Below are 9,772 nucleotides of genomic sequence, written 5' to 3' on the forward strand. Positions count from 1 at the left end.
GACGCGGTCGCGAGAGCGAGGATGGGGGACCGAGAATCACAAATATTCCTCAAGATCAGTTTTTTCTTCCCCTCGCTTATAAATTCAGTAAGCGACTAGCTCAACACCATCACTTCTTCATCACCCCATCCACCACCAACTGAGCATTGCAACATCTATCCCACTTCTTCAGATTTCGAGCTGAAAACACAAAGTCCAAGAAACCAACCATGGCCGGTGCCAAGAGACTTGCTCAACTGGCAAAGAAGTGGCAAAGGGTGGAAGCACTCGGGAGGAAGAGGCTCACTGTGTCAGCCAAAGAAGATCAAGGCTGCTGCAGTTCTGTACCAGCCAAGGGCCACTGTGTCATGTACACGGCCGACGGGAGGCGTTTCGAGGTGCCCTTGGTGTACCTCAGCACCACGGTCTTCGGCGAGCTCCTGAGGATGTCTCAGGAGGAGTTTGGCTTTGCAAACGAAGGCAAGATCACACTACCTTGTGATGCCGCAGTGATGGAGTATGTCATGTGCTTGCTGAGGAGAAGCGCCTCCGCCGAGGTCGAGAGTGCATTGCTCAGCTCTATGGTGACGTCCTGCCACTACACTGGCTGCGTCATTGAAGCAACAATCTGATCTATGGTGACGTCTTGCCACTACACTGGCTGTGGGATGCCTAATGTCAGAGCCAGCCAGCAGATTTGCTGTCTGTAGCTTCTCAAGAACATGCATGCAGAGGCCCTGATGATGTCCTCTGTTTTGAGTACTTTGCCTGGGTAGTGTAAGATAGTTAGACAGTAGATAATAGGGGCAGCAAAATTGTATGTACAGCAATCTGATCATCAATGCAACAAAGCAGCATTATGGCCACCAGCAGCATGCATTCTTCTCTTAATTACATTTCCGTTTCGTATCTTGCTCCACAGAGAATATACAACAAGTTTCCATACAATCTATTCAATATATGCCGGAACATTAAAAAGATCAAAAAGTTATGAATTAGTGAAATGACCATGTGATACAGGCGCCATTCTAACGATGAATCCTCTGGACATTATTGCAACGCCATCAATCCAATAAGAAATGAAGTATGATAGCAAACACAAAAATGGAATAGAAAGCATGGTCTCCACAGGGTTTTAATGGGTATAAGGGAGGTTTTTATTATTGGGGTAAAAGCAAGTGATGGTTAACTGTTACTGAAAAATTGAATGTCCTACCCACAAAACTTTACAGAAGGTAGTGTCGGGTGCAAGATATAGTAGATGCCTGTTATTCATTTCACAGATGCATGCAGCTAACTGAAGGCCCAAAGGAAAGTGCAGAGAAGGAGCAAAGGGATGGCTTCCACATGCAATGCTACAAATCAGGTAGGCTATCAACAAGACTGAGTTATGACAATGTTCAGAGAGGTGTGTGTTACGTCAACTAACACTGTCCCTTCCACACCTAATAAAAATGTTAAGAACACACTAAATTACTGATCCAACTAAGTCAGTTTCTCATCTGCCAAACTAAAGGAAGACTATATATCGGCAACTGAACATGCTGGCTAGATTTCCCCATCGCAACCAGAAGTCTTGTCTGCCAATATATTATTGCAAGAAACTGATGCTCATGCGTTGAACCCAGTTTGCATGGGGTCCTCGTGCTGCTAATCCACTAAACATGTCAGTGGCGGTGTGTGCCTGGTGATGTGCCCGGCACGCACCAAACAGTTGGCTCAAATCAATATCCAGTCTCAATAGCATTGCCCTGATCTGCTTGCGACATTGCACTTGCACGTACCAGACTCATGGCGTTGTCCCCTTGCCAAATATCAATGACACTTGACAGTGTCCTACTCCCCTTCGGGCTCTAGGTACAAAATCTTGGTTCAGTGACCTCCAAATAGCATTGCTTCAACACAAACAAAACATTGCAACTCAAGTAGAGTCTCCAGTTTCCACCTTTCAGAAGGACCGGACATGGTCAGTGCCAAGAGAATTGCTCAACTAGCAAAGAAGTGGCAAAGGGTAGCATACCTCAGCAGGAAGCAGCTTACCATGACGGCGACAAAAGAAGCCGAAGGGTGCTCAATGGCAGTGGCAGGCAAGAGCCACTGTGTCATGTACACAACTGATGACGAGAGGCGGTTTGAGGTGCCATTGGCGTACCTTGGCACGATGATCTTCAGAGAGCTCATCCATATGTCTCAGGAGGAGTTTGGTCTTGTAAGCGGTGATGGCAGAATGATGTTGCCCTGTGATGCCACGGCGACGGAATACATTATGAGCTTGCTTGGAAGAAATGCTTCAGTGGAGGTTGAGAAGGCATTCTTGAGTTCCATGGCGATGCCATGCCACCATACAAGCTGCGTAGCACCATCTCCGGGTGTTAACCAACAAATGGCTGTTTGCGGCTCCTAGTTCTTATCAGTTTAGTGCTTGACTGTAAATTAGTTTGACATAGATAGAAGGCCAACGTAAACTGGGCACTGTCTTCATATTTCAATTGGACTCTTCCGCATTCTTTCTGTTTACACTTGAATAAATGATATGTGAAGTCTTTCCAATCTTGCAAGGTTGTAACCAATCTAGCAGAAACCTTTTCTTATGGAAAATGATCTAGCAGAAACCTAGCAACCCAGAATTTACAGCCATAATTTTGTCAGTTTTTTTTTCATACATTTGGATTTGCATACAACAGTAATGATGTTCAACTACAAGGCTCATTGAATTTCTGGGCAATGTCTACAGAACAGAACAACAAAAGCATGTAACAGAGGGATGCATCATATCCTAATTTGTTCAGAGATTCGCTTGCTTTGCTACCTACTCCTAGTTCTACTGTGGGATTCTCACCAAAGTGTGGCGAGCCAAGGAGTAAAGATCTAGAATTGAACACTTCCAGCAGTGCGTTCATTTCCTAGGTGACAAACCGCCATTCCTACTTCTAACGGTCTAAGCCACTAACCAGAACAGTAACTACTCAGCCCACCTCCATATGGGACACGCAATCTCAATCCCATGGTTCTAGTTAGAGGTAGGAAAAGCAGATTGGTGATTGTTCATCTAATCCTCCCCATCGCCATGCCCTCTGCTGCACTGTCCTCTACTTTTAGCTGCTGCTCCCTGACCCCGCAAATCACGACCACGAAAACTCGTGGTTTCCATCTACTTTCTTCAGTACTCTATATGAACTATTATAAAGGATGTGTCAAATAATCCAATTTCTCCCAGAAAGTTGAGACCCTTTTGTATCATTTCCTGTTATAATCGATCTTACATAAAACTGTATAGAGATTTTCTCGGTCCTAACCAAGAAACTATTTCAGAAGCTAAACTAGTAGCTAAGTACAAAGAGCAAATTGATGGCTGATTCCCACTGATGGAGCCATGCAGCTAGCATTGTAGTTGGGGCAGTGCCCAGAAATGGAGCTCAAGAATGCCTTCTCGACCTCCTCAGAGGCCTCTCTCCTGACAAGGCACAAGACGTACTCCATCACCGTGGAGTCGCAGGGTAGCATGATCCTGCCTCCCTCGCTGCCGCTTGCAAAGCCAAACTCCTCCTCTGACATCCTCAGAAGCTCGGCGAAGACCGTCGTCCCGAGGTACGCAAGAGGGACCTCAAACCGTGCTCCGTCGGTGGCGTACACCACGCAGTGGCCCTCATCAGCGACCACAGATGACGTTGTGCTGCCGCACTCATCATCGGCCGTGTCTGAAGCCTGCCGGCGGCGGGCACCGGCTCCGGCCACCAACATCCGCTGGCACTTCTTGGCCAGCTGAGCAAGCTTCTTTGGATGGATCATGGTTGAGTCTGATGTGTTCCTGGCTGGCTAAATTTCACTTAATTCGGCTCTGAAAGTCTGAAGGTGTGTTGTAGACTGTGATGTTGCTTGCAGATGAGATGAAGAAGCTTGTGTTGGGAAGGCCATGGATTTATAGTAGAACGAACAACGAAGAGAGGGCTCACACAGTGCATATGCGTGTAGGTTGTGTGTAACTATCAGCGAGAGCGTTGGGCAGGGGACAATGCCACAAGTGCTCTGTATGCAATGTTGGTGGAAGTAGCTGCAGAAAATGTGATGAATGACTTTGATTAGATTTTCAAGCACCATGCCACCATCCATGTCTGAAATGTGCTTGTGGCTAGAGAGCCCCATGGGGTCCTCGTGCTTGTGCCATTTCCCTAGCAAACCGATCACCATGGCTGTGCAGGCTAGACGTCCAGCGCAAGCTCCGGCAAGTGGCAAACACTTGGCCCCAGCAGACCTGATCCAGATCACATCACGGCACCTCCAAAATTTGCAGCACCGCACGTACCATACACATGGCATTGTCTCCTGCCCAACCATCACACATTAAATCATATGTGGGTGCCCCTTCACCCTTGAGCTATAAGTCCATGGTTAGTGACCACCAAACACCACCACTTCATCCACAGACAAAGGCATCCCAACCTCCAACTAGCAGAAGAATTTCTCCGGTTCCAAAAACACAAGAAGCTACCATGATGAGTGCCAAGTCACTCGCTCAGCTGGCAAAGAAGTGGCAGAGGGTGGCGGCTATCGGGAGGAACAGGCTCACCTGGTTGCCATCAACATCCACAAAAGAAGCCGGAGGGTCGTACTCGTCGGTGGCCGGCAAGGGCCACTGCGTCGTGTACACTGCTGATGGTGCAAGGTTCGAGGTGCCCCTTGCGTTCCTCGGAACGACCGTCTTCAGTGAGCTCTTGAGGATGTCCCAAGAGGAGTTCGGCTTCGCAGGCGTTGACGGTGGCAGAATCACGCTTCCCTGTGACGCATCGATGATGGAGTACGCCATGTGCTTGCTCAGGAGAAGCGCCTCCGCAGAGATGGAGGCTGCATTCCTCAACACCATGGCGATGCCATGCCACTATCATGTGGAGCCACATCTGGGAGTTAGCCAGCATTTCGGTGTCTGCAGCTCCTGATTACCATCTGCAGAAATATAGGAAAATAGACTAAGGAAAACACTTTGCGTGTAAGCATTTTGATCTTGCTAGCAAAGAAGCAATCAAGGAAGATGGACAGTAGTTAGAGACATTGTTCTTTCAATGTATGCATATTCTATGTTCCAAAGATAAATGATTGATCACTAAGCATTGACAAATTTCTTATTTGCAATTAAATGGCCTCAGACACAAATTATTACAAAGAAAGTTTAGGTAGGGCAGGTAAGTCCTTGTAGATGGATTAGGTAGGTTGAATTTTTGGACAAAGGCTACTGCAAGATGTTCAACCGATGACAAATTCGGGGAATTATACTCAAGTCAGGACCAGCAAACCTACTAGCATTCAGAAATCGGGTCTGCAGAATAAGCTCGTCAAGATTCATGCTTGGCAAAACAAAAAATTCATGCTATGTTTGTGTCATGGATGTCCAAGTAAATCATCAGGCAAGGCTGGGTTCATTACCGTAACAAGTACGCAACTAGCATCACAGGATGCTCATTTCCCCAAAAGAAATGCCAACATGGAACTAATGACAATCCCTTGGTGAAACTCTCAACTGCCCAGCTAAATGCAAGGAAGTTACCGGATCATGACTGACACATGCTATGCTAGAAACCATGCAGACCATGGGTGGACAATGAGATATGGAGCTGCCCAGCAACTTGACAGATCTGCAGCAATCAAAGTACTGTTAAACCAACCGGCAAACACATAACATGCAGCTGCAGCTGTAAGTGCAAAGTACACACCCAAAAGCAATGAAGTAAACTCCACATCTGCCTATGAAGACCATAATGTGCCATGTCCCCTATGATGCTAGATTTCCACCAAAGTGTGGTGAGTTGACGAGAATCTGCGCAGCCAACGCATAGCAGTCTCCAACACATGAGGAATGGAGATCAGGAATAAGCCACTTCCGGCAGTGACATGCATGGTGAAAGCCGCTGTTACTACCTCTAACCAGATCCTATGAACTGCTCAACCCACCTCCATCTGGGACACGCAGTCTCAATCCGACATTTCTAGTTGGAGGTAGGAACAGCAGTTCTTTTTGTAAAGGAACAGCAGTTTGTTCATTGTCTATCTGATCCTCTCATCCCCAACCCCTTCGCAGCGCCATTACTGAGTCCAGCCACCTGACCACAAACTTAAGTCCATGGTTTCTCTCTACTTTCTTCACTAGTATATATGAACTATGTTCAAGGATGTGTCAAATACTCCAATTTCTTCACTAGAAAATTTGTCTCTTCGTATCATTTACTGTGATCATTGAGTATTACATGAGGCTCTACAGAGCTCCTCTTAGTCCTAAGTCCTAACTAAAAATATTTCAGAAGCTAAGCTAGTAGCTAAGTACAAAGAGCAAATTGATGGCCGAGTCCCATTGATGGTGCCATGCAGCTAGCATTGTAGCTGTGGCAGTGCCCAACAATGGAGCTCAAGAACGCCCTCTCGACCTCCTCAGAGGCCTCCCTCCTGACCAGGCACAAGACATATTCCATCACAGTGCCATCGCAGGGCAGCATGATCCTGCCTCCGTCACTGCCGCTCGCGAAGCCAAACTCCTCCTCGGACATCCTCAGGAGCTCGGCGAAGACCGTCGTCCCGAGGTACGCCAGAGGGACCTCGAACCGGGTTCCGTCGCTGGTGTACATCACGCAGTGGCCCTCATCGGCAACCACAGATGACACTGTGCTGCAGCACTCATCGTCGGCCATGTCCGAGGCATGCCGACGGCGGGCACCAGCTCCAGCCGCCAACATCCGCCGGCACTTCTTGGCCAGCTGAGCAAGCTTCTTTGGATGGATCATGGTTGAGTCGGATGTGTTTCCGGCTGGCTAAATTTCACTTTAGCTCTGGAAGTCTGAAGGTGTGTTGTAGGTTGTGATGCTGCTTGAGATGAGATGAAGTTTGGGCTGAGCAGGCCATGGATTTATAGTAGAAGGAAGAAAGGAGTCAGGGCAGTGCATATGCGCGTGGTTAGTGTGTAGCTATCAGCGAGAGCGTTGGGCAGGGGACAATGCCATGAGTGCTCTGCGTGTTGTTGCCACTGGCTGCAGACACCAAACGTGATGACTGATTTTGCCGAGATTTCCAAGCACCATCCATGTCTGAAATGTGCTTCTGGCTAGAGAACCACATGGGGTCCCCACGCTGGTGCCATATTTCCCCAGTAAACCGATCACCACGGCTGTGAGGACGAGACGTCCAGTGCAGGCTCGAGCAAGTGCCAAACACTCGGGCCCAGCAGACCTGATCCAGATCACATCACGGCACCTCCAAAACCGCAGCACCGCACGTACCATACTCATGGTATTGTCTCCTGCCCAACTATCACACACTGCCACCATATGTGGGCGCCCGCTTTACCCCTGGGCTATAAATCCATGGCTAAATGCCCTCTTAGTCTTAACACCACCACTTTATCCACAGAAAAAGGCATTCCAACCTCCAACTAGCAGAGGAATTTCTCCAGTTTCAAGAAACACAAGAAACTACCATGTTGAGTGCCAAGACACTCACTTGGCTTGCAAAGAAGTGGCAGAGTGTGACGGCTATGGGGAGAAAGAGGCTCACCTGGTCGTCATCAATGTCCGCAGAAGAAACCGGAGGGTCGTGCGGCACATTGTGCTCGTCAGTGGCTGGCAAGGGTCACTGCATCGTGTACACAGCCGACGGTGTGAGGTTCAAGGTGCCGCTTGTGTTCCTCGGCACGACCGTCTTCAGTGAGCTCTTGAGGATGTCCCAAGAGGAGTTCGGCTTCGCAGGCGTTGACGGTGGCAGAATCACGCTTCCCTGTGACGCATCGATGATGGAGTACGCCATGTGCTTGCTCAGGAGAAGCGCCTCCGCAGAGATGGAGGCTGCATTCCTCAACACCATGGCGATGCCATGCCACTATCATGTGGAGCCACATCTGGGAGTTAGCCAGCATTTCGGTGTCTGCAGCTCCTGATTACCATCTGCAGAGATATAGGAAAATAGACCAAGGAAAACAGTTTATGTGTAGCATTTGATCTTGCTAGCAAAGAAGCAATCAAGGAAGATTGACAGTAGTTAGAGGCATTGTTCTTTCAATGTGTACATATACTTTGTTGCAAAGATAAATGATTGATGACAGTTTTTAGAACCTAAGCAGTATGTGTAGACAAATTTCTTTTGTGCAGTTATATGGCCTTCGGACAAAAAATTTTACAAAGAAAGCTGTTCAACCGACAACCGGTGATAAAATATTTGCAGATGGAGATGGGATGTGACCTTTTGAACAACCGATGACAAAATCGTCGAATTATACTCAAATCAGGACCAGCAAACCTGCAATGGTTCAAAAGTCAGGTCTGTCATGCAGAATAGCTCATACTCCCTCCGTTCCTTAATATAAGGTGTATTATTTTTCCAAAAAGTCAAACTTCTCTAAGTTTGACCAAGTTTATAGACAAAAATATCAATGTCTAGAATTCCAAATCATGATCACTAGATTCATTATGAACTATATTTTTATATTTTATATATTTAGTATTATAAATCTTTATATATTTTGTTGTAAAGTAGGTCAAACATAGACAACAGTTGACTTTTAAAAAAACTAATACACCTTATATTTAGGAACGGAGGGAGTAAAAAATAAATTTCCATGCTATCTTTGTGTCATGGATGTCCAAGTAAATCATCAGGCAAAGCTAGGTTCATTAATCATTATCTAAGATAAACCAACAAATATGCCTTGCATTGCAACTCATATTACAGCATGCTCACTTCCTAATAAAAAAAGAAAAAGAAAAACTAATGACAAGTCCTTGGTTAGATTCAAGGCTATGACCTGCAAACCCTCAACTGCTCAGCTAAATGGAAGGATGATACCCGAAAATGGCTGACACATGCTATGCTAGAAACCATGCAGGCCATGGGTGGACAATGAGATATGGAACTTCCCAGGAACCTTCCAGATCTGAAGCAATCAAAGCACTGTTAAACCAACAAACACCTAACATGCAGCTGCAGCTGTAAGTGCAAAGTACACACCCAAAAGCAATGAAGTGAACTCTGCATCTGCCTATGAAAGGCTCCTGGACCATCATGTGCCTTGTCACCTATGATGCTGGCTCGGCACCTCACCTCATTGCAATCACGTAATTGTGGCGAAGGCACGGATATAGGCCATCCGATCATTAAAGTGATGGCTTTTGAATCAGCATATCTTTCAATCTTTTAGTGTAGAATGCTGAACAGAAAAGAGCGCATCCATAAATCCTGGTCCCCGGATGGTTGCAAAATGCACCTACCAAGTTTAGCATCAAGGACTGGACTACTGTAGAATGCATCTGAATGCCTAGCCAGTAGTCCACTACCTTTGCCTATAGAGAAAGCCATGGCCCAGCATGTTAGATGTGTATAGTTCATTGTGTACATCCCCATTGTATAAGGGGCTTTTCTGCACTTTGCCACACCTGTATATGTACTGGCCTTTGGCCCTCAGTAAAGAGTTAGTTGCTATTCATCCAACATGGTATCAGATGTTAGGTTCCTCTCGCACGCTGCAACTCCGTGCTAGATCTTCTCCCCCGATTCGCTCCGGCCTGCTCTCTGCCCGATTCCGGCCCTCCTGACCCGAGCTCTGCCCGGTCTTCTTGTCCAGCCTGGTCCGGCTCGTCGCGGGCTCCGCCTGGTTCTCCTCGCCGCGGCTCCACCGGGGCTTGCTCGTCCCGTGCCTGGCCTCCCGGTCCACGCCCGTTCCTCCTCGCCCACCCCTCGCTCCGGATCCGCCCGGGCCTCGGTCGCCCCGCGTTCGGTCGGGATCAGGATCCGCCCCGGCCTCGATCTGCTTCCTCTGCGGGCT

At 47.5% G+C, this 9,772-nt stretch overlaps 6 protein-coding genes across 6 annotated transcripts; 4 read left to right on the top strand and 2 right to left on the bottom strand.

Annotated features, from left to right (window-relative positions):
- Positions 1-129: 129 nt before the first annotated feature.
- LOC119309993 (auxin-responsive protein SAUR36-like) lies at positions 130-611 on the top strand. Its single transcript, XM_037585869.1, has one exon. The coding sequence runs from the start codon at positions 210-212 to the stop codon at positions 609-611; it is 402 nt and encodes a 133-aa protein (XP_037441766.1). The 5' UTR covers positions 130-209.
- A 1,147-nt stretch (positions 612-1,758) lies between these two features.
- Positions 1,759-2,383, top strand: LOC119306070 (auxin-responsive protein SAUR36-like). Its single transcript, XM_037582403.1, has one exon. The coding sequence runs from the start codon at positions 1,943-1,945 to the stop codon at positions 2,381-2,383; it is 441 nt and encodes a 146-aa protein (XP_037438300.1). The 5' UTR covers positions 1,759-1,942.
- Positions 2,384-3,192: 809 nt separating this feature from the next.
- On the bottom strand, positions 3,193-3,917 carry LOC119311453 (auxin-responsive protein SAUR36-like). Its single transcript, XM_037587086.1, has one exon. The coding sequence runs from the start codon at positions 3,766-3,768 to the stop codon at positions 3,307-3,309; it is 462 nt and encodes a 153-aa protein (XP_037442983.1). The 5' UTR covers positions 3,769-3,917; the 3' UTR covers positions 3,193-3,306.
- Positions 3,918-4,278: 361 nt separating this feature from the next.
- On the top strand, positions 4,279-5,072 carry LOC119311451 (auxin-responsive protein SAUR36-like). The gene has a single exon (XM_037587084.1). It carries the CDS (start codon positions 4,290-4,292, stop codon positions 4,911-4,913), a length of 624 nt encoding a protein of 207 aa, XP_037442981.1. The 5' UTR covers positions 4,279-4,289; the 3' UTR covers positions 4,914-5,072.
- Positions 5,073-6,167: 1,095 nt separating this feature from the next.
- Positions 6,168-6,916, bottom strand: LOC119311452 (auxin-responsive protein SAUR36-like). The gene has a single exon (XM_037587085.1). The coding sequence runs from the start codon at positions 6,744-6,746 to the stop codon at positions 6,285-6,287; it is 462 nt and encodes a 153-aa protein (XP_037442982.1). The 5' UTR covers positions 6,747-6,916; the 3' UTR covers positions 6,168-6,284.
- A 458-nt stretch (positions 6,917-7,374) lies between these two features.
- Positions 7,375-8,160, top strand: LOC119311454 (auxin-responsive protein SAUR36-like). Its single transcript, XM_037587087.1, has one exon. It carries the CDS (start codon positions 7,436-7,438, stop codon positions 7,889-7,891), a length of 456 nt encoding a protein of 151 aa, XP_037442984.1. The 5' UTR covers positions 7,375-7,435; the 3' UTR covers positions 7,892-8,160.
- Positions 8,161-9,772: the final 1,612 nt, after the last annotated feature.

This window comes from Triticum dicoccoides, chromosome 5B (genome assembly GCF_002162155.2).
Source record: "Triticum dicoccoides isolate Atlit2015 ecotype Zavitan chromosome 5B, WEW_v2.0, whole genome shotgun sequence".
Lineage (NCBI taxonomy): Eukaryota > Viridiplantae > Streptophyta > Magnoliopsida > Poales > Poaceae > Triticum > Triticum dicoccoides.